This window comes from Lissotriton vulgaris, chromosome 3_1, assembly GCF_964263255.1.
Source record: "Lissotriton vulgaris chromosome 3_1, aLisVul1.2, whole genome shotgun sequence".
NCBI lineage: Eukaryota > Metazoa > Chordata > Amphibia > Caudata > Salamandridae > Lissotriton > Lissotriton vulgaris.
In genome coordinates, this window is record NC_141689.1 from 145,408,387 (window position 1) to 145,436,367 (window position 27,981).

The 27,981-nt window shown below is 45.7% G+C and overlaps 1 protein-coding gene across 2 annotated transcripts in view; it reads left to right on the forward strand.

The window, feature by feature from the left end:
• LOC147726113 (CMRF35-like molecule 9) overlaps positions 1–27,981 on the forward strand; it is a 245,911-nt gene that overhangs the window by 42,486 nt on the left and 175,444 nt on the right. For both annotated transcript variants that reach the window (XM_086960219.1, XM_086960217.1), the window contains one exon: positions 4,286–4,618. In XM_086960219.1, coding sequence (XP_086816345.1) covers positions 4,286–4,618 — 333 coding nt within the window. The remainder of the gene's footprint in view (positions 1–4,285; positions 4,619–27,981) is intronic.

Below are 27,981 nucleotides of genomic sequence, written 5' to 3' on the forward strand. Positions count from 1 at the left end.
GATAGATAACTGAACACTATAGATGTAACACTCATGATTACCACAAATTAGAGATCCATTATCTACCACACACAGAGATGGTTGTCACCAATGTGTTACTTAATTATTCCTTAGTACCTCTTGTTTTTTTTCTCATTCACTAGTCTATTACGACAAGACAGGGTAGGTAGTCCTACACCTTCCTCTCACTTTAAGTGTAGATAGCATACAATTCGATCCTGAAGAAGTGTCCTGATCATTACTGACTTCTGAGACACAAAACATGTCGAATACAAGAGAGTAGAACCCCTACCATTAAACACCTAATGATTAGGTTTGGATCCTCTCATCACTATTATAATTAGGCAGTTTACCTCCATAATAACGTTTGTTCAGGACTAACTTACCTATTTTAATTTCACTACCCCTACTACATTCTTTTGGCCTCTCACCCCCACTGCACCCACCGGCAGGAACAAAAGATCCCCGATAAAGAGCCCCGGTTCCGGGTGCCCGTCAGGTATTGCAGCGCCGACCTGACAAGAGGCAGGCTCAAATGATGAAGCAAGACACCTAGCTTGCTGGGTGTGTGAGAGACCTAGTTCCAACATGGAGAACTCCTTCTCCTTTACACACATTGGTGATCTTTTCTGGATTTCACTACCAGACCGTGTTCAGTACCCCCTTGATCTCACTCAATCAGTGGAACTTTGTACTTTTGTCTTGTTATGTGAGTCCTATATTATTTAATTTATTTATTTATTTGTGGGTTTATATAGCGCTTGAATCAATCCACCAGGAGTATCTCTGCGCTTTTTGACCGGTAAATCCACAGACGTAATGTATGGATGGAGTTAGATTTCATTTTTGAATAAGATAGTTTTTAGAAGCTTACGGAATGTTAAGTGCTCTTTGCATTGTCTTAGAGCCAGGGGTAATTTATTCCACAGCTTGGGACCCATGGTAGACAGAGCTCTACCTCCATGTCTGACCCTTTTGACATGGGGGACCACAAGGAGGAGATTGTTGCTTGTATGCCTCCCTGGTCAGTGGATGTTTCCAATGGAGCAGGCATCTTCCTCTGTGGCCGGCTCCACGTCTGTACTTTCTTCTTTCAATCCAAAGCTTCAAGACATTCCTGACTGCCGGATCTTGTCTCCATTTATTATCAACTAATGTAACTGGTATTCACTGCTCATTCTGTTCCGTATTGAGACATTGGAAGGATTTCTTGGTTTTTGGCATTTTCAATCAGGGTAATTCTTCCATTATTTTAGTCATGGTTTCATTGCAGTGAGTTACATGTTTTGCAGCAGGCATATGGGTGTTAATGTGCCTAGTATCTCTTACCCACTGTTTTATGACCATTTGATCATTTATTGTTGTCGTGTCTGATACAGGAAGAAAATAAGGTGCCGATCAAACCAGTCATATGAGTCAATTGAGAAGCGATCTTCTTTTGCAAACAGGAGATGTGGGTGGCTACTTTTATATGGGTCAAATCTTTACAGAGTTTTGTAAGATTGTTTATGTTGAGGAAGGTGTTCAGTTGAGCAACCTGGTCATTCCAGTGTAAATTGAAATCCTCTATGACAATGTTATTCATGTAGAGTAGGGCTTGATTAGATCCATGATCTGTTCGATGCAAACTTGGTTGACTCCTAGAGCGTGCTAAATAATGCACATCTCTAGAATTAGATACCGTCTGTGAAGCACTTGAGTTGAATCCAGTTTGTGTGAATGGCTGTCACTCCTTCTCCAATGAGGCTTACTTATTCTAGACATTTGATCAAGCAGTTGGGGGGGCCTAGTAAAACGATCAGCGGAGAGGAATTTACAGTATACTGAGTTTCAGTGACAAAAAACATGTCAATGTTGTAGATTAGGATATCATCAGCTATCTCTATGCAGTATTTTGCTGCAGATCTGCAGTTATTACATATACACCTCAGGTTGGCTTCTATCAGTTTAGTGATATTTGGGGACCATTGAGCGTAGAGTAGATTGTTTGGATTAGGCCTCATCATAATTTGTTTTCTTCCCATTACCTTCTATTACTTGGATGTTGGAGGGCCTTGAGCAAGGCAGTACCATGTTTTCTGAACTGTAACCATCTAGTAGAGCAACAATGTCACTTTGAGAGATACAGTTATGAGCTCTCTTTAAGGACTGATGTCTTATGTTTCTGGGCAAGGACTGCAGGAGGTAAATGGTGGCACCAGATTTATAGCCAAAATTGCAGTGAGTGGAACACACCCATGTCTAGAATATATTGAGCCACCTAAAGCTAATATATGTATTCAATTATTGTGTTCCATGCATGCCTAGGGAACTGCCTGTCTCCCTAACCTGCGATCAACAACAAAAATTCAGGATCAATTTAGCCTGAAATCATCTGTATGGCCAGCGGTTGTGTTTAACATACACCATTAAAATAAATGCATCACACCAACATTAACAATATACACTAGAGTTTTGGTTTTCACACATAATCCGGTATTTTTTGTTTATAACATCACCATCAAGATTAATTCCATTTAAACAAAAAAATTATGAACACAACAAAATCAAATTATAAAAGTGTGACATAAACATCATTTCTCAAAATGTTTTAAGTTCTCGTTATCAGACTATCATTCCACTTGGTGTCTTGTGCTGCCTATGCATTTTGGGACTAAGTGTCCCTTCTTTGGGTGCCACTAAAGGAGCTAAAAATGATAATGAGAAATAACTGTCAATGTTATAAAACAAACACATCCCCCCCCCAAAAAACTACATTCGCAACGTTACCAAGGAGACTACATGCCACATTCTAAGTACCCCGTCAAAAATGAACCAACACATCATGTGTAGCCTTTCCACCATGCTAGAAACCATAACATGCACACTGCACATTAATCACATGCATGACCTCCCTGCATGACATTATACCTGCGTCAGGTATAATGTATGCAGGGTGGGCGTTCCCACACAGGAAAGCCTCGTAACAGTGATGCAGATTTCACTGCATGACTTTTGGACGCCACTGCTTCAAAACCTTACGCCGGCTTGAAGCAGGCGTAAGGAGTGACGCAGTGTGTTGGGATTAGGCTGCAACACGTATTGCTGGAGTTGTGTCGTGCTTCCGGCACGACTCCAGTAATGCGTGACTTTTCCGCCAAGAGATGCATCAGAATTTCTGAGGCATCTGTCAATCCTTGCACCATAGTTGTCCATATTGTAAATACAGCACATATATGGTGGCGCAAGGGATGTTCACGCAGGCGCAGGGAAACTGATGCATCTGTACAAATGCGTCAGTTCCTTGTAAATCTGCACCATATAATTTTGCAACATGTATAGGCATCATGGTAGAAAGACCATCTTAGTCGAGGTCTTTCCCAGAATAGATAATGGCAGTGTTTTACAGAATTCTGCTAAGTGAATGAGCCCTCCAGAACCCTTCTCATATTGAATGGTTATTGCTCCAGTCCATCATGAGTAACGTTAATTTCCTAAGTCATGGCAGCTTCTTGTTTCCAAATATATTCCAGACTCCTATATCCGATGGGGCACACTCACCCAGGCTTTAAAGGCTCCCAACTAGAAATAAATCTAAGTTTCCACTGTTGATGAGTAGTTCTGAAACATGTTTGAATCTTCCAAGTTCTCTGAGGAGAAGAGGTTCTCCTAAATAGACTCAACCTCATAATGCACATACAGGCATCTGGATACCTTAGCTGCTTTCAGTGCTTCTTCTGAAACACATCTGTTCTAGCTGACTCTGGGATGTGCATCGCCTCAAAAGCTCACACTCTGTGTACATTTAACTCATTTTAGATTTGTTAAATAGGCAAACCACAACCTATATTATGCACCAATCGCTCTTAAAAGGACAGGGTGACAGCCTAGCTGGAAAGAAACACGAATATGCCCTGGGATTGCTGGACTGCTGGGTTAAAGGTCATTGCTATTGGCACATCAGTCAAAACTGTTCACGATGGCTTTCAGCTGGACTCAAAAACAAGCATCCAGGGACTCCTTGCTGTAGCTGAGGACGGATCAAATGCTGAACAGTGTTGTAACTTACACATTCAATGAATGAAATTATCAGCAACTTATCTTATTCTATTTGCAGTACTTCATGTCTTTATTTCTCTTTCATGTTAATATATATCTGGGTAAATATTTGTTCATTAGAGGAAGTTATACACACATTTTGCAAACAAATCTATGATAATAGTTCAATTATATTGACATGATAAGAGTTATATTGAGGAGACAAGCTGACCCGGCTCATGTTTTATCATCTTATTTCTCTTTCAAGCCGGCGGCCAGGCTCTGACCGGTCCACGCGAGGTCACAGGGACCCTCGGAGGGTCGGTGTCCAGTGAATGCAGCTATGAGGCAGAATACCGCGATTCGGACAAATATTGGTGCCGAGGAACAACTCGGTTCTGCGACAGACTTGTAAAAACATCGGTCTCTGAGCGAGAGGTGAGGAAGGGCCGAGTGACCATCAGGGATTCACCGCAGACCGGGTCATTCACGGTGGTCATGGAGAGGCTGCAGCTGGAAGACGCCGGGAGCTACCGGTGTGGAATAGACAGACCTGCCTTACTTGATCACAGTGTCCCAGTGTTTGTGGTTGTTCTCAGAGGTAAGTTCATGCTCTGCTGGCATTAATGGTCCCTCTGTCTCTGGGCACTGGTAGGGGAAGGGCATTTCAGGGAGCGCTGGAAACATGCATCTATGTGTGTCTGTATGTATATATTAAAATATGAATAGAGCGCACCAGGCTGGGAAGCAGCAGCGCAGTGAATACGGATGAGACCCAAATGACTGAAACAAGCAGTCAACGGGGAAAACCAGTGTGTGAGGGCATTGCTGGAAAGGTGTGGGGGGTGGTGGTGGTACATTCTGTCGGATGCCAGTTGTAGTAGCTTGGTGGCTATTTTGGGCCAGATCCAGAATTTGGCCCACGCAGGGTTATATGCTGAATTTGTCCTGGTGTCATTCTCTGACACCAGAAAATAATTCAGCTACATTAAATGCTACAAGTGAACCTTCCACCCATCTAGGTATCCCCTTAAAATGCGTCTCAGGGCTTCCATTAAAGTATAAGTGCAATTTTAAAATGCTAATTCAATTTTGCGAAATAAACCTTTTGCCAAGGGTAAAACATCCTTTTGAAAACATAAAAGTCACCTTGGGGTAGGCTCTAGACACTCCATAGGGCAGGGAGCATTGTATTTAAAAAGTTGGCCATGTACTCTAAAGTTTTACATGTCCTAGTAGTTGAAAACGTACACATTTGTTTTTCAACACTGTGAAGCCAGTTTGTTTGGTGTCTAAGGAATCATCATTTGGAAAACTCTTCAATGGTAAAGTCAGATTTTAAGTCACAATTCTGAAAATACAACTTTTAGAAAGTTGCCATGTTCTTGCCCTAATTATTTGATGCCTGGGGTCTATTGCCTGAGACACATAACTGTCTATTTGGCCTTTGTGTATTCCTCCTGAACAGTCACACAATACAGTTATTAGGTTTCGGCATGATGGGCCATTCTTGCAGGATGAGAGGGGTGGGGGTAGATGGAATTGCGGACAGCCACTCTTGCACTTCAAGCCTACTCTGTCAACTCACAAAGAGCTTCACACTAGCCTTTTGTGACCCCAGACATCCTCGGACCATGGCAGGGAAGCATGAAATTCCAGACACTTCTGTGGGAGGAAACTCCAGAAATGTATTCCACTTCCAAGCTGGCATGAGGTATTAAATTAGGACACTCAGACCTACTCTTGAGTTCACTTCAAGACCTGCAGTGGGCTCTCAGAGCACTGCCCTTCTGCTTGCGGCCTTCTGTGCACTTCAGCGGCCTGTCCCCCTGCACCAAGAGGACTGTCTTGCTGTCCAAAGCCTGCCCTGTGTTATCAGAGGGCTTCTCTGCTGCTTGAGACCTGCTTCTCTTCTTGAACTCAGGACTTCCAAAGTGACTCCAGCGGCTAGTTGGCTGTCCTCCTTATCAGAGCCTCAGGGACAGAAAAGGCTCCAACCACCTTGAACCCGCATATGAGCCTGAGTAAGTCCTGAGCCTCAAAGTGGTGCCCTTCAGTTCTGTCCCCTTGGAAGTGGTGCTAAATGTTCCCAGATTCCTCAAATCCCAAACTTGGCACTTAGAAAACTCACTTCCAAAATGTGCCCTGAGAACGGAGAGGAGACCAGACCTACAACAAATTCTGCTCAGCTGCTCCTCACAGAAGGAGTATCCAGCATCGTGGTGCCTAATTCAGCTGGAGAGTTTCAACTTCCGCAAAAGAGGCTAGGTGTGAATGAAGAAATATTCACTGCAACTTTGACTAGCAGCTTCATGGCAACAACGCCTCCTCCTTGAACACCGTCGGCTACCTTGCCCTGCTAAACTTTACCTTCTCAAGAATTTTTTTCCCAACATTTCTTCTACCTCAGAATGTAATCTGAGACTGGGTCCAATCCACTCTGTACATTGGAACCGTGCTCCATCGCGGTCATCCATAACTTTTTACTTTGCCCCTGTTTTGCGTGACTAGATGTCCTCAGTTCGAGCTTTGATCTTTTAGACAGTAATTTCTTTACTTTCAGGCTTCATAACTCGGGTTCTACTGATTGTGTTCTCCACCTGCTTTTAGTTTGTGTGCAAAACTTCAGGTGGCTTTACTGAGGGCAGAAGTGCAAGGGGCAAAACAGGACCCAGTAGTCCCATACATAGTAATTGTAGATGTGGAAACACCAGGCAATTCAGACGTGGCAAGAGCAGTGCCCACTCGGGATACTGACCCAGCCAATTCTTAAGTCCCAGAAGTTCTTCATCACCACTGGACACCCAGCAATTAGAAAAGGGGGCTTCCAAGCACTGTTTCTCTAATGTATTTTCAAATTTTTATACCCGCAATAGGGCACCCAGAAAGGCACTAAGTGTGTAGTGAAAAATGTAAAACATTCCCTACTTCCAACAATAACAGATAATGCATGCAGCTACTTAAGTGCCTAAAAAACATCCTGTGTTTCTATAATCATATAAAACTATGCACCAGAGCTGCTGTACACATAATCCAACCACCGTGATACATGGCAGCTGTGAATATTGGGTTGGTTAACACATCATCAGGGTCAATTATTGGTGATATGGCACAACATGACGGGAATGAGGCAGATCATCTGAGTGTTTTGTCGGCATTGCGCCTACCGACATGGGCTTCAGCAGGAGCTTTAACACAAACCCAAGGGCCCAGTTAAAAAACACATAGGGCTAGAGCTCACACTAATAAGAATCTTCAGATATATGAAACCTACATCAGGTTTTGTAACAATACCATTCAGGCGCAAATACATTTTTTACAAGCATTATATACGGCCTCTGGCGGGAGCTTTTCGAATTAATAATCAGACATGACAGTGAATTCAATTATATGCACTTACAAAATTCGTATTCAGCCACATTTAATAATACATGCTCGAAACGAGTGTCCTTCAGTATTATGAATCTAACAATTGATTTTCCTTGGCAAGAGTGTGACTAAGGATGGCACTTCTCTCCAGAACTGCATGACCCTTGGTGAAACAAATATAAGGCTAAGCAAAGAGCATGCATGAACTGCATGTACAACACTTAATCACAAAGCATGTTTTCCACGAGAGAAATGTAGATATGGACTGCATATTAAGAAATTGTAGTATCACCTCCATGGAAAATCACGATATTTCCAAATAAGAAATCCTTGAAAACTTCTTTGTAAATACTCCAACAAATGGAGATCACAAATTTACAATGAAGTTACGCCATCATCGCTTTTTCTATCTAAGGGAGGTGTCCCCTTTTCAGGAACAAAAAACCCTGGTCCCAATACGATTATGGGCTAGGGAACCATCACACGTCCTTACTAAATTTAGACTAGGACCACGCTTTTTACACAGTACATAAAAGTTTAGGTCCACGTTTAACCTCGCTGTGGAAACTTTTTGCCTCATAGGTAATAATCAAGGACAGAAGATCGATACAGACGAGAGCCTTATGTCTCACCTATGTGTATAGTATGTAATGTATAGGCATTTATATAGCGCACTACTTACCCGGAGGGTCCCAAGGCGCTTCAACCGCTGCGAAACCCTTCCTGGCTTCCCTGAGAGATGGTCCCTTAATGGGTATCTCCATGGTGAGACCAGGCATCCCCGGCGGTCTGGTGGGGCCGTTAGTGAAGATGAGGCAAGCTAATGCCCAGAGTTGCCGAGTGTGATCGCTGATCAGAGTGGGCACCGAGGCGAGAGAATTATCGAGTCCGCTGACCCTGGTCCAGTAACCTGCCGCGCCGGGAATCGAACCCTGGTCCCGGGCCGTCCTCTGCTCTCGGGTCTGCCGCCTCTAACCAGTGAGCCACGTATGTATGCGTAGAAAGGCAGGGATGCATTCAATAAGCACGGACGAATGCCCTAAACTCGAATTGGCTCATAGCATGGGCCAAAACATGTTGGCACCAATAGAGGAGGTTTAATTGAACACGTCCATCCAATACCCCCTGCCAAAAATAAAATTGACCAAACTTCAGGTTCCCTATTAATAAAGGAACCGGTGAGTATACCTGTAGGTATTTTAAACTCTATACCTTTCTTTTGGATCCCTGCTTATCCGGTTTTATTTAATCTAAGAACTCCCATTCTATCTGTTGTTGAGTCTGCCCTGGTGGTACCATCCTACCAGGGCATGCATAGGCACCGATGACGAAGCATATCACGATAAAGTAAGTGACCCTTGACCCTGTCACCAGGTAGGACCCAGGGGCGTAACACAGGCCCCTGCAGCCCCCGCAGTGCGGGGGGGCCCTAAGCTCCAGAGGGCCCCCTCGGCACTGCACTCTGCCCAGAGAGCTCCTGATTGAGCCTGGAGGGGGCCCATCTGCATGCTGTGCAGGGAGCCCCCCTCAATTTTCGTTGCACCAGTGGGTCGCCCCCCTCAGCCGCCACATGGTCCTCCTGTGCCCCTGTTCCCGCTGCCACTGTGCTTGCCACTCAGCTCGTGTGCCGGTCTCTGTCTCCGTGACTTGCTGCCTCTTTTCCCATTTTTTTTCCTCTGTGCCCTTGTTCCCTTTGTGCCCGCTTTGTTATTCTGTGCCTTTTTTGCCCGTTTAAAAAAAAAAATATTCTGTGCCCTTTGTGCCTGTTTTTATTCGGTGCCCTCTGTACCCTCCCCCTCTACCCCCCGTTTGCCTTCTGGTTCTCCCTCCCGCCCCCCTCGCGCTTTCCCGCCGCTGCATCCCATGTGGCCTGCCCCCCTGCTGTCCCATTCGCCGCTCCACTCCCGCCTCCCAGCTTCTCCTCCCTCCCACAGCCCCTCATATGGAGGCCGCGCGGTGGTGAATTGAGCGACCCTTGACCCTGTCACCAGGTAGGTCACCTCCCTCAGCCGCCACACGGTCCTCCTGTGCCGCTGTTCCCGCTGCCACTGTGCTTGCCACTCTGCTCGTTTGCCGGTCTCTGTCTCCGTTTCAGTGACTTGCTGCCTCTTTTCCCATTTTTTTTCCTCTGTGCCCTTGTGCCCTTTGTGCCCGCTTTGTTATTCTGTGCCCTTTGTGCCCGTTTTTTTATTATTTTATTCTGTGCCCTTTATGCCCGTTTTTATTCTATGCCCTCTGTACCCTCTCCCCCTCCTGCCCCCCATTTGCCTTCTGGTTCTTCCTCCCGCCCCCTCGCGCTTTCCCGCCGCTGCGACCCGTGTGGCCCCTCCCCTTGCTGTCCCATTCGCTGCCCCACCACTCCCACCTCCCAGCTGCTCCTCATATGGAGGCCGTGCAGCGGCTGCGCCGCTAAGGCAAGCCCGTCTGCGCCCGTCCGTGCCTGGACCGCGCCCAGCGCCAGAACCCCAGACCCCCGCGAAGCCAGGAAACCCGACTGAGAAACCACACCGCCACCCTCAATGCACTCAACAACGGACGACCACCCGCCTGCTACCAAGCCACCCCAAAGCGCACCCACGGACCCTTCACCTGCCAAGCATTCACCTGCCTCCGAACCTGCAGCCCGCCCCCGGACCAAGCATGTTGTAATCTTATCCTCTTCTCCTTACCCTCTTTCCCCCCCCCTTCCTTCTCTGCTCCCTTGGTATGATCCGCGCTACATCCTGGAGTGTGGGTTAGAACGTTGATGATATTTGAAGCCGCCAAGCTGGGAGCACCTGTGATCTTTACTTAATAAACGTATGATTTGTACTCGCATCAAGTAGTGATTTATTACTACATTTATGGCGACGAGGACGGGACACTGAGCCAGGGTCAGTGTGGTGCCTCCCCCCTGGATATTTTTTAATGCTTGAGCGGAGTAAAGTCACAAGGAAGTCTCACTCATTTGATGAATGAAAATTCGGTCTAACGAGAGGCCGGTTGAGAGAGGGAGACAAGGAGAAAGGCTGTCGTTTTCGAGGTGAAGCGGACGACTCACGGCAGCAGTGTTCCGCTTCAGGTTTTGAAGGGGCGTCCTTGGGCCCCATGCTCAGTCCCCTCCGTGGTTTGCGAGGACTGTCATGCTGTCGGTGAGAGGCAGGGAGCTCTCGTGAGGAGAAGACGCAGCAGGTCTTGTTCTTATCACAAGCAGAGTCGTCGACGGGAAGTTCCAGCCCTGTAAAAGTGCAGTAGAAGGAGGACTTCGTTTGTCAAAACTCTTCCGGTGTGCAGTTTGGAGAAAATAAAGGAAGGTGAAAGCACTCCATGTGGTTCCCGAGCGAGTCGCACGAGACTGTGAGGTGAATCTTGGAAGCTGCATGAGAAGAAGGGAGCGGAGCAAGGAACGCAGTCCCTTTTATGACTTCGTGAAAGAAACTGTTTTGAGGTGAGCGCCAAGTATCAGAGGCATGAGTGAGTGACAGCATCGGGGAGCCATTAACACCTAACTCCCAGAATAAAAGGGAGGCGAGTAATTATAAGCCTCAGAGAATTGAGGAGCATTCTTACATGAATTTTGGAAGGAAGATTAACCGCAGGGGACCAAGCTGAACGGCATCATAGTGTTGAGCCATCGAAACACCAAGAGGAGCGTTAAACGGAACAGATGTGACTAATACTTACGAAACTGTATTGTAGCAGTACATGTTAGCTGCATGGAAAATATATGAGGGACAGAAAGTGTAGCGGGCTTTTGTTCCAGTAACTGATTATTAACCGTGGTAGTACTCTGAGTGACATAGCGGATGAACTGTGAAATAGTCGAAAGTTCGTCAGATGAGCAGCAGAGGTTAATGAGGAAGCGGAGCGGAGCGGGAGACGACTTTGCAGTTAATCGTTCCCACCGCAATTTGAAGTGTAATTGAAAGCCCTGGTGATGAAGTTGTGAAATGGGCTCTGTAGGTGAAAGTCCGTGAATGATGCAGCTGAGGCATTGTAAGAGATGACCTACTTCGGGCGTTGAGTTTGTGAAGAGAAGTAAGACCCGAATTTGAGAGTATTGGAAGAGGCGAAAGCTTGTTAGGTGAGCAGTCGAAACCAAGGAAAGGAGAGGAGCGGAGCTCTGGAAAAGGTGGTGTCCGGGTGAAATGGGAAGGAGTGAGACCCAAGTAAATGTTGGAAGTTCGTGAGGTGAGCAGCTGAAGTGTTTGTGAAGAGCTGGGCAGTGCGAGGACGATTTGGGTGTTAATCGTTCTCACTGCGTCTGGAAATTGAAAACAAGAGCCGTGGAAACGGAGTTGATTAATGAGCTAAAGTTCGCATGAAAAGGGTACGAGTGAGGAAAAAATGATTGAGGCACTCTGTTTCCTAAAGAGATATTGAGGGGAATCAGCATCATTAGCGTGAGGAGATAAATCCTCCTCAGCCTTTGTTTTGCAACCGAGTTCAGTCACGTTGATTGATATCCTACTCAAATCCCGCTGATAATAGCCATAACGGGGAAGACATTGCCACCGTGTGGACACTTTAAGCATTTAAGTGCGAGGAAAATCCTTGTTCAGCGCATGACAGTTGTATTGATGAGATAAAGGGTACGCCATATTTACATTCTCCCTTCGTCCTCAATTGCCACCCATCATATCATCCCACACCAGCGAACCAGCCAGGGTTTATTTATTTTTTTTTCTCTCATGTCATTTTTCTGAAGGGATATCCTAGCGGTCTTTTCTAGGAGCCTTGTCGTAATCCTCACATCTATCAAATACAAGTGCTTAAAATACCTGAGTGTACTAGTGGGCAACGTTGTTAATCTACTAGCAGTGTTCCACAGGGTCCCGTGGCTCTGCATTTCTGGGGCGGTGGCATCTTCTTGTGTAATTCTGGTGTATTGCAGCACACTAAACATGGAGCGGGGCCGAATGTATAATCTCCCTTCCCCTGTGCAGTTCAAGGAGGAGTTTAATAATAGCAGTGCTAAGTGGGGTAATTGGAAAGTGTATTTTGAAAACTATGTGTCCGTCTGGGAGGAAGAGGTAGCATCTCTTTCACCGGAAGTAAAGGCAGAAATTCTACTCCACAGCCTAGGTACAGGAGGAAGGAAAATGTATCACAATATGGAAATCGTATTCATGAAAGGAACTGAGAGGAATATTTATGAGAACATTTTGAACTGGTGGGATGAATACTATATACAAGCCACAAGTGGAGAGGCGCAAAGGGATGAAGGGTTCAAAGGAAGAATGGTCGGCAAAGAGGATGCAATTGATAGGAAGTTATCTCAGAGATGTACCGTTATTATAGGTGAAATTGAGACAGAAATGATTACAGACTCTGGTTCAAGATATAGTGAGGTAAGCAAAAGCGATTGGGACAGAAAATTTGCGGAAAAATATGGTAATGAATTGAAAGAAGCCAACACAGTCCTGAAAACTAATGCAGGGAAAGATATACAAGCTATTGGTTGCAAAGTCATGGGCGTAGTTTATAAAGGAAACAATATGAGGTGTACTATATACATAACGGAAGATGGTATCAACATGCTAGTGTGGAGAGATCAACAGAAGTTGAGGATTTCAATAGAGGTAAAGATAAAAGGACACATGGATGAGCAGACACGGAGTCAAGGCAAACAAGATATCGGAGGTGAAATGGTCAATGTTTGCTGGCAGCCAACCAAGGGTAATACAGCGATTGAAAGAACTGCAAGTACAAAGAAGTATGGAAGAGAAGCCATTGGGGACGAACGCATCAAGAAAAAAAACACATATCAAAGTCAGGTGGAGGAAAGAGAAATACGTAAGAAACTAGAGAGGTTGGACTGTAGGGAACAAAAAAGTGAGACTGATGTAAAATTTGGAAGTGTGGTGGAGTGTGTAAATACCACAACCAAAGAACAAGGAGGGCAGATGTATAAAATCAACCAGTCCAATCGCTTTGAGAGGCGGCAAAGAATTAAGTGGGCTGGGTTCAGGACCAAGGTGTCAGAGGAGTATGTGGACAATTTTGATCTGGAAAGAGAGAGAGGTGCGAGTTACATTGAGTCAAAAGGAGAGAACAAAGATGTATACATACAAAGGTTTGTTTATGGTTTTATGGAGAGGGGAAGTGAGAAAATGCAGAGTAATCTTAAAGGATCTCCACTAAAAGTCATGGAAGGGAAGATGAGTCCTGTCTATGGTCCTTTGAAGAAGCCGAAGTGTAAGTGTCCAGAAAACACAGATAAGTTCAATTATGGCAAGCCCAAGAGGGAACAGGAGGACATACTTATAGCTGATGAGGCTCATGCTAATGAACGGGGACTGTTGAAAACAAAATGCTATAAAGGTTGTAATACTGTCATGGCCAAGGAAATGAGAGCAGAAGAAGGTCTAATCCAGCCATGGATAAGGACATGGAAAGAGAGACTCATTTTATCAGAGGTAGTCTTCGGGGATGGGTGTCCTGGCCAAGCTGCTGCCTAGGGAAAAGAACAGTGCAGCCATTCTCAATTTTCCGAAAGGGGATGGTAATTCCAACATGAGGAGTTAGGGATCCAAGGGAGAAATAGACGGTGTGGCAACCTCAGACACAGGGGAGCCAAGGGTGGAAAGGTGGTGATATATTCACATGTGTTCCACAAATGTCAGGATGCCTTAAACACTTCCCCGTGCATCCATTGAATTGGATTCCCCACACCTTAATGGTGCACACTCTGGTTGCACCAGACTGTTACTGTTGTTTAATGTTTGGTTGACGTAACCTGATAAGTTTAGCTAATACAATCTGTACTGTAAAGAACATTATATCGCCTCTTTCAGATAAATATGTGACAGAGCTATTCAGGAAATCATTACAGGACATGCTGTAGGTTCAAATAAGCATTTTTCCCTGTCATGTTTATTGGAAAACAAACTGTTCAGAGTCATTGTACCACTGTTTTTGTGCAGTCTTTACTGTTCCTCTATTCTATCTATATAAAAGGGTTTCATACCCCCTACCCATATGCTGCTCTGCTCTACCTTTCCATCACCCCCCACCCTGTTTCTCCACCCGTACCTTACCCTCTTCTTGGTGTCCCTTTCTGTTTCCCCTTCCTTCACCTTTTCCATAGTGAGGGAGGTGTGTTGTAATCTTATCCTCTTCTCCTTACCCTCTTTCCCCCCCCCTTCCTTCTCTGCTCCCTTGGTATGATCCGCGCTACATCCTGGAGTGTGGGTTAGAACGTTGATGATATTTGAAGCCGCCAAGCTGGGAGCACCTGTGATCTTTACTTAATAAACTTATGATTTGTACCCGCATCAAGTAGTGATTTATTACTACAAAGCAACATCAACAACCACCTCAAGTGCATCCTACTCAACACCCGCTCCGTCCACAAGCACGCCGTCGAACTCTGGGACATCCTCGATACAACAGCAACGGACGTCGCCTTCCTCAAGGAAACCTGTATGAATGCCTCCTCAGCCCCTGACATCGCCATAGCCATCCCGGACGGCTACAAGATCACCCCTAAGGACCGCGTCAACCAAACCGGAGGAGGAATCGCCATCATCTACAGGAACACCATCAACATCACGACCAACACCGAAGACACCCTCACCGCCGCCGAACACTTACACTTCCAGATCCACACCGACCCTAAGACGACCCTCAGAGGAACGCTCATGTACAGACACCCTAGCCTGCGGACACAATTCAGTGAAACCATCGCCGACTTCATCAGCCCGCATGCCCTCGCCTCATCGGAATACATCCTCCAAGGGGACCTGAACTTCCACCTGGAGAACAATAACAACAACACCACCACCCTGCTCGACAACCTCGCCAACCTCGGACTCAAGCAACTGGTGAACACCCATACCCACTACGCCGGCGACACGCTCGACCCCATCTTCTCCACCAGCAACCACGTCTCCTTCAGCCACTCCATCGGACTACACTGGACCGACCACAGGTGCATCCATTTCACCTTTAAGAAGACTACATCCCACCACCGCCCGCAGACTCTCGAGCAAAGTCACCACAGACCAGCCAACCACATCACTGAGCGAGAACCCACCTGAGGAAATATAAATTTTTGGTCATGTTATGTTCCCTAGCGCGTACCCCACCGACTCCATGTACCAGCTTAAAGTGCATGTAACTTCCCTCCTGTACCAGCTATGAAGACGCAAATACATTTGCGTCCAACGTTAACTTGTCCTCTTTCAGATCCATCCTGAATGGATTATATAGTCCGTTCCTAAGTAGGCTATGCCAACGTCTTTTTGTAATGTACTTTACATGTTTTTCCTGCTCTGACAGAGTAGGCCCTGAATTTCTGCCATCGAGCCATTTATCTGGCTTCTGACTCTAAAATCCTCAGCCCCGGCTGCCTCTGTACCCGTGAACTCTGACTTACTTTCAGCGCGGCCCCTCGCGCTCAGCTCAGCCTGCTTTCTGCCAAGACTGACTATAACCTTCGAGTTATCTGTTCCGCTCCTCGAGAAATACATTCCTGCCTACTAGCTTCTGTAAACATCCTCTCCAGCTGCAGAGCCAAAGGGCCGACCTGTCTCAATGCAAGTAATTCATAGCCTCTGTTACCATGCTTCCATGGAAGGCCTCGTGCCCCCACGCTTCTCATACAGACACTTAGGCGCTTATACACGCATCCACAGTTAGCATAGAATAGCTTCTGCCCTAGAGACCTTTCTGCCCAGATAGTATGGTTCCTAAACATCAGATATCAGATACGATAAAAGTACAAGCTGATCTGACATGCCAGACTTCTGTCTCTTTCCGTCAGTATGAATGTCAAGTCCCCTGCACCCCGTCAATCACACGTCATGCAGCTGCGCACGCATCCAAGCTTCCGATTTCTGCTGACATTGCAACAATTCTGTTAGCACCACCCCTTGGTGCCACCCACTTGCGTCACCTATCAGTGACGTTTCTAGCACACACCTCCAGTTCACGCCTAGTTCACGCCTCTTGATTACGTACTAGTAACACGTGCATACTGTTATCTTGTCTTCTCTCAGTTGTTACGCCTCTTACACTACTTCCTATGGTATAAATCAAGTATATAAGCTATGTAATGTCAAAAAAGTTGGCTCTATCCCTTCTGACACCCCTGTGGTGGTCAGAACATGATATCCTGGTCTTGACCATTCCTTTATGAGGAATAAAACCCTTAGAAACTCTAACACCACGGACTCTGTCTTTTTTCATCCGATCTGAGTTATTATTGATTAAGTACTTACCTGCATAGAAATTAAGAGAGTAAATTAAATATTTACGTCATTTTGGCGCCCGAATAGGGACCCCTCCCCCACCTCACGCGCCGGTTGGCGCATTGCAAGCTCTGTCCCCTGCCGTCAGTTAGACGGAACCTACGCGTACCGGCAGGATTTCCTGCATCTCCCTCTGACTCAAGGAGGTGACGAAGACTGCGATCAGTGCCCAGACGAGGCGGTGAGGAGTGCGGAGGATCCCGACCAGAGCCTAGCCGAAAGAAGCAAGGTCCGAGGTGTCAAGAGGCCCACTAGGTTTCCGAAGTTTTCCGAAGTTTTCCGAAGTACCGAGTCGAGTCCAGTCGAGTTTTCCGAGGCCTTCTGTTTCCGTGCTTCCCGGTGAGTACCATTGCTGGGTCGTATCTAGACGGGTTTGGGTACGCAAGTCCGGTCTGCACTGTTTTTAGGCAGTGTATCTGTACTGTTTAGCAGTATATCTAGTATTCCGAATTTCTGCACTGTTACATCAGTGTATCTGTACTGTTGAGCAGTACATCCAGTATAGGGGGGTAGTCATCTATGTCTCAAATGTTTTCATGTGATTAATGGCGTGGTATGAATGTGACCGTTTAATGTGCATTATTGTGTTTCTTGTATCAACTAAGCTGTAACCAGTATTAAGTAGTAAGGATCGAGCATTCAGAAATAAGTAAGCAAAATGCCGTTTTTCAACAAGTTAAAACAGATAGGAACTAGGAAAGGGATACTGGAGGAAGAAATTCCTATTCCCCCTAGGGACACTCCAGGTAACTTTATGTACCACAAGCATGGCTTAGATGCCATATTGTATCTAGATTTATGGGCCGATTACACCAAGCACCTAGACGAAAGACACAGATGGCCTGTTACCGGAACATGGGATGCCGAGTGCATCATGAAGGTAGAAGAAGCATTATGGAAAAAGAAAGCTAGACAATCACAGAAAGACGCCATAGAATTTTGGCGTAAGGAATCACATAAGCGTGCTGAGAAAGCACTCCGTAGAGAAGACAGACTTAAAGAATCAGACAAAGCTCAAGAAAACGAATTAGTTACTGAAGGAATTCGAGTAAAATCAGAACAAATAGACCGTGCCCGAAACAATCTTGTAAACGGAATGTATCTTGCGGCCGAAGGTACACCTGAGGCCCTATCAGAAATACCGAAAAATCTGCTGCCACCATTAGTTCCAACTAAAGTAATGCATAAGACTACTAAAGACATATTCTTAAATGCTTATCTAGAGGATGTAGCACCAGCTTACGCCAACCTGCCTGTTCGTGCCCTGCCTACGGACAGGGATGGGGGTGGCACTACGCCCCCAGATCATGTTCCGCCAGTACCGCGACAGACCTCCCCTGTTCCGCCAGCTCCGCCACTTCCCGTCCCCAAGATTGACCTACCGAAACAAGTCCTACCTGATCCTACTAAAGGACAAATTCATGTTCAGATCCAGACTCCGCAGGGAGATAATGCCCAAGCATCCGCCTCAGGAGGTGCGACTGCGGGTCTTCGCACCCCGCCATTAACACGCAGATTCAATTTCAGGGACACGCAGAGTCCTCTCGCGTTCCAGTCACCCCGACTTGACGCATTAAAAGAAAACATGTCAGTTTGCAGATATGATCCAGTACCCGGAAGAAACGATCTAATGATATTGGCATCACTACGGTTAAGATCTGCCACTGATAGCTTGCTATGTTATGTAGGAATGAAGGAACGGCTAGATAGAATATATGAGTTTGTTCAAACAGGGAAAGACCCTGACAGTATCAAGGATGCCATGGATAAACAGAAAGTTGACATTCAAGCACAGATATTACGATTTTTCATAAATTGTCTAATAAGAGAACGAGACAGGCCTGAGACAGATCAAAGTGAATTAGATGCACTAACAAAGTGGGGTCAAAATATAGCCGAAGGAAAACATGACAGGGGGGCTTGCATAGCCAGTATGTACCAGAAAATCAGAAAAGCAGTGATAACCGCACACCAGAAGGAAAAAGCTTCCTTCGAGGAGGAAGAGGAATTTGCAGAACCAGGAAGGTCTACAGATACTATAGCGTATGTAGGTAAGGGAAACTACCCTAGGAAGGGCATCTGTCTAGAACACAAGAGAGTTTTTCTCTCTGCTTTAACAAATCCGAATTCTTCTGAACATCAGTTCCAGGAAACTGATAAAAGGCTTCGAGACCGAATGGGGTACCATGTACTCAATTCTATGGATGAGCAAGAACTAGCCCGGTCAGCCGTGTTATGGGCCGAAAACCCAGACATATATAATGATGATACGTTAGCACAGACATTCTTGAACCTTTCCCCAGACGAGCAGAAATTAGCAGGTGTATACATGATTCAGCACCTCCTCATCAAGTATAGAAACAAACATTCTGATCCAGGTCCCTTACACGAAACGTTAGAAGCACTACTTATGGATAGATGGAGAGGTTTTAGTACCAAGTTAATACAAATAATTCTAGAACAACGACATAAATATAACACCTTTATAAGCTCTGAATATGTTCCCGCTCCGCCCCCAGAAAGGAAAACGTATCACATGCAATGCGGTAGTGGCATTGAAAGTCAGAACCCCTTACGAGAAGTACACCCAGTTATGGGTGCGGATCAAGTCTTGAAACGTGTGTATGTTCACACACCATTGACTAAGTTAGAACTGTTAGAAATGAAGAAACTAGTTCCATGCCATGATAAAGACCCTGCAGGTTTTCACAGAGAGCTTAAAGACATGTTGTTAATGGGGGATTACACGTATGATGATATTATGAAAATGTTAAAAGTACTGTTGCCCACGGGCATTTACGAGAAATTAAAGGAAAAGGATTGGGAGGTAGGAGAGACAAAGATTGCATGGGCAGAAATAGAAGACGAAGAAAGCAAACGAATCCCAGGGTTAGGCCTTGGGGACAAGACTAAAGCATTGCCCGGATTAATAGTACAGGTTTTGCCAAGATTATTGACAACTAGAAAGGAAGATTGGGACGCAATCTCGTCCTGTAAACAGAAACATGATGAAGATACCAGTGACTTCTACTCAAGATTCGAGAAATGTTTCATTATAAATAGTGGCCTACAACCAAGTAGCGAGTCATATCCACACCTTTTTGTATCAAAACTAGTCGAGAACTCCCTACCATTAGTTAAAAATAGAGTGTACAAGGTTGAAAGTACTTGGCAGGCAAATACGCCATCCCAGATGTTACAAATGTTACAATATCACCAGAACAGAATTAGGGAAGAACAAGATCAGGAACAAAAGCGTATGAAAGATACGAAAATGAAAATGTTAGTAGCTCAGACGGTTCCAGCCGACGGTCAGAGAAAAGGTGGGACCCAGACAAGTCACACTACAGTTTCCGTTAAAGGGACATGTAATTACTGTAAACAGCCAGGTCACTATGTACATGAATGCCCAGTCCTGAAACATAACATTTTAACAGGTAAAACTAAAGAAAGACCGCATCCGTCTAGACAAGATCAGGTCCAGCAACAGACTTCACAAAATGTACAGCCAATACAGAATACACAGCCTATGCATGCTCCATCCCATACAGCACAGACAGTAGCAGTACCACAGCCACAGCCCATTGCCGCGACTCAGCAAGTTTCACAACAGATGTACCAGTATGCTCAATCTGCATATCCAGATTACCCCCGATATACATGAAACAGCCTAGAGAGGGAAGGTGGTTTGCCTCTTATTGAAATTCCTGTAGATCAAGAAGGTCCTTATGTACACAGTCACGTATTGGGAAAAGATAGAAAGTTTTTAATTGACACAGGGGCAAGCCGCACCACTATCAGTCATAATGAAGTTCCAGGGGCACCCCTCTCAGGCTCACAGAATGTTTCCCTTGGTTTTTCAGGACAGCCTATTGTAAATGAAGTATCGGAACCAGTACCGTTGGCTGTGGGTCCATTATCACGAGTGACAGATTTATTACTTACGAACTCATGCCCAGAAAATCTGTTAGGAATTAAAACACTGAAGGCTCTAGGAGCTATAATTTGCTGTTCCCCGGAGGGAGTTAGACTCTTTCTACGGGATTTCAAGGGTCATTATGTTTTACGAGATTTTGATGTCAGATTGAAAAATGTACCAGATCACCTATGGGCAAAAGGCCCAGCTGACGTAGGTTGTATGCATATCACTCCATATCGTGTTACACTCAAGACAGGAGTTGTTCTACCTAGAATCAGACAATACAAGTTACCACCCGATGCTGTAGTGGCTTTACTGAAAATCATTGAAAAGCTTATTGCCCAGGGAGTGGTCGTAGAGACCGACTCTAATATCTGTAATTCACCCATCATTCCAATTCTTAAACGTACAGACCGCAATGCACCGCCAGTATATCGGCTGGTGATTGATCTTCGAGAATTAAATAAATGCATTCTACCACAGTACCCTGTGATCCCCGATATCTCTTCCCTATTGACTGCTATTGATTCAGAAGCAACGTTCTTTACTGTAATTGACCTCAAGAACGCTTTCTTCAGTGTACCTATTGATCCGGAGAGCCAATATCTCTTCGGATTCAGTTTAAATGGACGAAGTTTCAAATTTTCCCGCGCACCTCAAGGATTCACAGAAAGCCCCAGCATCTATAGTCAAGCACTGAAAAAACAACTAGATTGTATTCAAATGCCAGTTAACACCGCTTTACTGCAATACGTCGATGATCTACTGATCACCGCACGAAGTGAGTCCGAATGTGAACAAGCATCACTGACAGTTTTACATTTCCTGGCCGACAAGGGACACAAGGTGTCTCCTTCGAAGCTACAATTCTGTGTTCAGCAAGTTGTATACTTGGGTCACTTGCTGTCCAAAGTGGGGAGACAGCTCACTCCCGATCGCATTCAGTTAATTGTAAATATGCCACGACCACAGACACAAAAGGAAGTGCGGGCCTTTATAGGCCTCACCTCGTACTGCAGACAATGGATTCCTCAATATGCATTTCTAGCTAAACCACTCATCCAGTTAACGACACAGGAGGCAGCAACTTCGCCTGTCCTCCCTTGGACTCAGGAACATACACAAGCCTTTGAGGAATTAAAGAAAGCATTATGCCAAGCACCAGTTTTAGCGACACCATGTTACAGCAAACCGTTTACTCTTTTTGTTACAGAACGTGATGGTACAGCATTGTCTGTCCTCACTCAAGATCAAGCAGGTTCACATAAGCCTTGCGCTTATTTTTCAAGTACATTGGACTCAGTAGCCCAGGCACTCCCTGCGTGCTTGAAGTCAGTAGCAGCAACAGCGCTAGCAATCAGACAAAGTGATTCAATTGTTCTAGGCCATCAGTTAACAGTACAAGTTCCACATTCTGTAGAGGTTCTGTTAAACAGAACCCAGACTCAACACTTGACTATAGCACGACTGACAGGTTACGAATTGACACTATTCCAGCCACACATAGAAATCAGACGCTGCAGTATCCTGAACCCAGCAACACTGTTACCTACAGCTATGACAGATCCAGCTCCGCATGATTGCATAGAGATCATTAATACAGTAACAAAGCCCCGACGAGACTTAACAGATGTTCCATTGACAAATCCTGACCTGACACTTTATGTGGATGGTTCATGTATGAGAACAAGTACAGGAGAATTAGTGGCCGCGTATGCCGTGACCACTGAAACTGAAGTTAAAGAAACACATCGTATTGATACACTGTCTGCTCAAGCAGCAGAGCTCATCGCTCTGACCCGAGCCTGTATTCTAGCCAAGAATAGAAATGTCAACATATACACTGATTCCCGTTATGCGTTCGGAGTTGTACACGACTTCGGCATGCTGTGGCAAGAACGAGGTTTCCTGACCTCTCATGGTGCCAAAATACAACATGGTCCCCTCATTCAAGCACTGTTAGAAGCAATACATCTGCCTTCAGCCATATCCGTCATGAAGTGTAAAGCACATACTAAAGTCACAGATTCTGTTTCCCAGGGTAACGACCTGGCAGACCAGACAGCAAAACATACAGCACTGACTCACACTCCGACAACTGACATGACAAAGACAATAGGACCGACAAATTGCATGACAGTCAGGGATCCCGCACTAGATGTTATCGATATTCAGACACATGCTACTCCAGAAGAAATAAAGAAATGGATTGAACTAGGAGGGATCCAGACAGATCAAGGTTGGATGACGAAGGGAAAATCTACATGGTTTCTCCCTGACTCTATGGTTCAAGTCATGATAAATACAGCACATAGCCCAGCACACCTAGGAGAGAAAGCGATGTTAGACAGTTTACAAAATCTTTGGAACAATAAGCACTTACGAGCAGCGGCAAAACAGAAAGTGCGTACTTGCATGATCTGTTGTCAGTTCAATCCAGGTAAAAGCGTCCCTGTAGAGCAAGGTGGATTTCATCCTCCCGATCACCCTTTTGAAGTCCTCCAGATGGATTATATCCAGATGGACCGTTGTCGAGGATTTAAATATGTTCTCGTAGTTGTCTGTGCTCTGTCCCGCTGGACCGAAGCATACCCAGTTCCAGATTACACTGCTCCGACCACTGCCAAGCAGCTGGTTTGTGAATTCTTCCCACGATACGGCTTGCCTCGTGTCGTGTACTCAGATAACGGTCAGCCATTCTCGTCTGCATTAATGAAAGAAGTTTCTTTATTACTGGGATACCAGTGGAAGTTCCATTGTGTCCGACATCCCGAAGCAGCAGGCCTTGTAGAAAGGCATAACCAGACACTAAAGATCCGCCTTGCCAAAATATGTCAGGAGAAAGGGGTCGACTGGATAGTCGCCCTGCCAGTGGCACTATTCTACATGAGAATGGTTGCCCATTCGAGATCAGGGCTATCTCCGTACGAGGTGGTCTTTGGCAGACCACCGAATATGTGGGGGACGCCCATTCCGAAAAAGATTACTGATGTTGATTGTAACATGTTGACAGATTACCTTGCCTCCTTGATGTCTGCACTCCAATCATGTCGTTCACAGGTTGCCGCAGCCTTCCCTGACAACACTGATGTAAAGCCACACGACGTCCGTCCTGGCGACCTTGTGTTCGTCCGCAACTTCGACAGAAAGAGTCCGCTGGAGCCCCGCTGGAAGTCCCCGAAGATCGTTCTTCTCACCACAAGGACGGCCGTGAAAATCGAAGGAAGAAAGGGGTGGGTTCACACGAGTCATATAAAAAAATTCTCTGGACTGAAACCTGATCGAGACTCGTCCACCCCCACCAAAGACTGTGTCGAGCTAAAAGACTTTACCGAATCTGAACGAGAAAGAACTCCTCAAGAAAATTATCGCATGAAACTCCGATCTAGCAAGTCAGACAGTTTAATTGTTTAAGTCCTCATCTAGGTGAATCGGTTAAATAGTTTCTGACATGTATCCCCTAGATCGAGATAGAGAGAGAGAAGCCAAGAAACGTACATATTGTAAATCACTTCGTAGTCACTGTATAGTGACACTATTAATCATGTTTATTCTCAGTATTCTAATCATTGTTGCTAGCATCCTGTTACCTATCTATTACCCTATTTTCAAGCGTGAACAATCTACTTACAATGTCTCTGCTGAACACACTTTTAGTAAGTTACCTCCACACGAACTTTCCTACAGACTTGCGCTGCGCAACAATACATTCATTAGTATGCTACATCATTCTCATCAAACTAACAATGCTACAGACTGCTGGATATGTGGCCGACTCCCTCCCTTCCAGAATTTCAAGGGAGCTCTGCCCCTCTTTCCGTACCCGTTCACTCACAATGGCTCCTGCGGAGCATGGTTTAAAATAATTAATTCCTTAGATCCTGATATTGCTGTTTTGGATGGGGGCTGGGTTTGGGGAAACCTGAACTTGGTCCTGCTCGACGTCTGTTACCCTGATAAGGAAGGACTCCCCACTAGAATAGGAACTGATCTAGAAAATGAAGTGTATGGATTAGGTAATTATACAATTAGCCTTATGATTCTTACTGTTGAATCCGAAGACACACCTGTTATACCCACTATGTCAGTATTGCCAGTCACTGGTGCATTATGTATCAAGAAGAAAGGTTCAGTACGCTTAGGTCATAGTAAATGCACTACTGTGGTCGAATTCAGTGATCATGGAAAATCGTCCTTTAAAGCTATTAGTCATTCTTACTTTGTTTGTGGTCACACCGCATACATACGTCTACCTCCAGATTGGGATGGTACCTGTTACATTGCGTTCCTTCTGCCACCTGTTTTCCTAGCTCCCCCTGATTACCATAGAAATACTAATCTAGTAAAGAATAGACACAGAAGAGATATCCCACTTGTCGACTACACAGAAACGGCATGGGAACAGTACACCGATTTTAATAAAGGATTCTTTTTCTTTTTAGGACCTGTTCAGAATAGTAAATTAATACGCAGATTAACTAGAACACTTGAAGCAGTAGTGAATGAAACTGCCTCCGCCTTAGGTAACTTAACAGAAGAGCAGTCCGCCATGCGGGTTGTTGTCCTTCAGAATCGTCTTGTTATTGACGTCATCTTGGCAGATAGAGGTGGAGCCTGTAAGGTCATCGGGTCAAGTTGCTGTGTTTTCATACCACAAAACGCACCATCTGTATATCAAGCTATTACACGTCTCCATAAAATTGCTAATCAGATACATCAGAATCCAGGCACCTGGACTTGGTCCGGTTGGTTCTGGACAACGTTAACAGCTTGGGGATGGAAGATCCTATCCTTCCTAGGCATTGGCCTAGTCCTAGTATTCAGTTGCTGCCTGTGCCTGCAGTGTGGGCCAGCGATTTGTGGACTGTGTGCCACGTCATGTATTGAACATTCCAGTTTTCTCTCAAAACGTAAGCGAAAGAAAGAAGAACAAATGATGTTACAAGAACAAACTGATCGATTCATGAGGATCGATATATCATGAAGGGTCCGTAGGGAACAAGGAGGGAATGAGGAAATATAAATTTTTGGTCATGTTATGTTCCCTAGCGCGTACCCCACCGACTCCATGTACCAGCTTAAAGTGCATGTAACTTCCCTCCTGTACCAGCTATGAAGACGCAAATACATTTGCGTCCAACGTTAACTTGTCCTCTTTCAGATCCATCCTGAATGGATTATATAGTCCGTTCCTAAGTAGGCTATGCCAACGTCTTTTTGTAATGTACTTTACATGTTTTTCCTGCTCTGACAGAGTAGGCCCTGAATTTCTGCCATCGAGCCATTTTTCTGGCTTCTGACTCTAAAATCCTCAGCCCCGGCTGGCTCTGTACCCGTGAACTCTGACTTACTTTCAGCGCGGCCCCTCGCGCTCAGCTCAGCCTGCTTTCTGCCAAGACTGACTATAACCTTCGAGTTATCTGTTCCGCTCCTCGAGAAATACATTCCTGCCTACTAGCTTCTGTAAACATCCTCTCCAGCTGCAGAGCCAAAGGGCCGACCTGTCTCAATGCAAGTAATTCATAGCCTCTGTTACCATGCTTCCATGGAAGGCCTCGTCTCCCCCACGCTTCTCATACAGACACTTAGGCGCTTATACACGCATCCACAGTTAGCATAGAATAGCTTCTGCCCTAGAGACCTTTCTGCCCAGATAGTATGGTTCCTAAACATCAGATATCAGATACGATAAAAGTACAAGCTGATCTGACATGCCAGACTTCTGTCTCTTTCCGTCAGTATGAATGTCAAGTCCCCTGCACCCCGTCAATCACACGTCATGCAGCTGCGCACGCATCCAAGCTTCCGATTTCTGCTGACATTGCAACAATTCTGTTAGCACCACCCCTTGGTGCCACCCACTTGCGTCACCTATCAGTGACGTTTCTAGCACACACCTCCAGTTCACGCCTAGTTCACGCCTCTTGATTACGTACTAGTAACACGTGCATACTGTTATCTTGTCTTCTCTCAGTTGTTACGCCTCTTACACTACTTCCTATGGTATAAATCAAGTATATAAGCTATGTAATGTCAAAAAAGTTGGCTCTATCCCTTCTGACACCCCTGTGGTGGTCAGAACATGATATCCTGGTCTTGACCATTCCTTTATGAGGAATAAAACCCTTAGAAACTCTAACACCACGGACTCTGTCTTTTTTCATCCGATCTGAGTTATTATTGATTAAGTACTTACCTGCATAGAAATTAAGAGAGTAAATTAAATATTTACGTCACACCAACCGACACCTCTGACACCAACGACGCAGCCCACAATCTTGCACAGTGGATCACCAACTGCGCCGACGCCCTTGCTCCACTAAAGAACCCCCCAGGCAAAACAGGCAACAGGAAAACCACATGTTTCACCGACGCCCTCAAAGAATCAAAGAAATCCTGCAGAACTATCGAGAAAACCTGGTGCCACGAACAGACGACAGAAAACATGACAGCTCTCAAAAACGCCACTCGCAAACACCACCAGCTGATCCGCACCACCAAAAGGACATCGTTCAAAGAGCGGCTGGACAACAAGACACAGAACAGCAAGGTACTCTTCAACATCGTAAAATACCTTTCCAATCCTAAGCACCAGCAGCACCAACATCACACTTGTCGCAAGACCTCTGCAACTCCCTCGCCACGTACTTTTACCGCAAGATCGCCGATATACACGACAGTTTCGGCGCCCAGACTCCGCCTCCAGTCACCAAACCAACACCCCCCACCACCACCCTAAGCGCCTGGACCCCCATCAGCACTGAAGACACCACTCACGTCATGAACAACATCCACTCTGGCTCTCCTTCTGACCCATGCCCTTACCACATCTTCAACAAAGCCGACACCACTATCGCACCCCATCTCCGGAACGTCATAAACAACTCCTTCACATCCGCAACCTTCCCAGAGAGCTGGAAGCACGCAGAAATCAACGCCTTCTGAAGAAACCCACAGCGCACCCTAAAGACTTCAAGAACTTCCACCCCATCTCTCTTCTTCCCTTCCCTGCAAAAGTAATTGAGAAGACCGTCAATAAACAGCTGACCACATTCCTCGAGGCAAACGACTCCCTCGACCCATTCCAGTTCGGATTTCAAGCCAACCACAGCACCGAGACCGCCCTCATCGCAGCCACCGACGACATCAGGACCCTGCTTGACAATGGGGAAACAACCGGCCTCATCCTCCTAGACCTCTCAGCCGCCTTTGATACCGTCTGCCACCACACACTAATAACCCGCCTCCACAACGCTAGGATACAAGGAAAAGCCCTGGACTGGATCACCTCGTTCCTCTCCAACAGAACCCAGAGAGTCTGCCTCCCTCCCTTCTGCTCCGCGGCCCCCAAGATCATCTGCGGCGTACCCCAAGGCTCTTCACTCAGCCCAACCCTCTTCAATATCTACATGAGCCCCCTCGCTGCCATTGCACGCAAACACA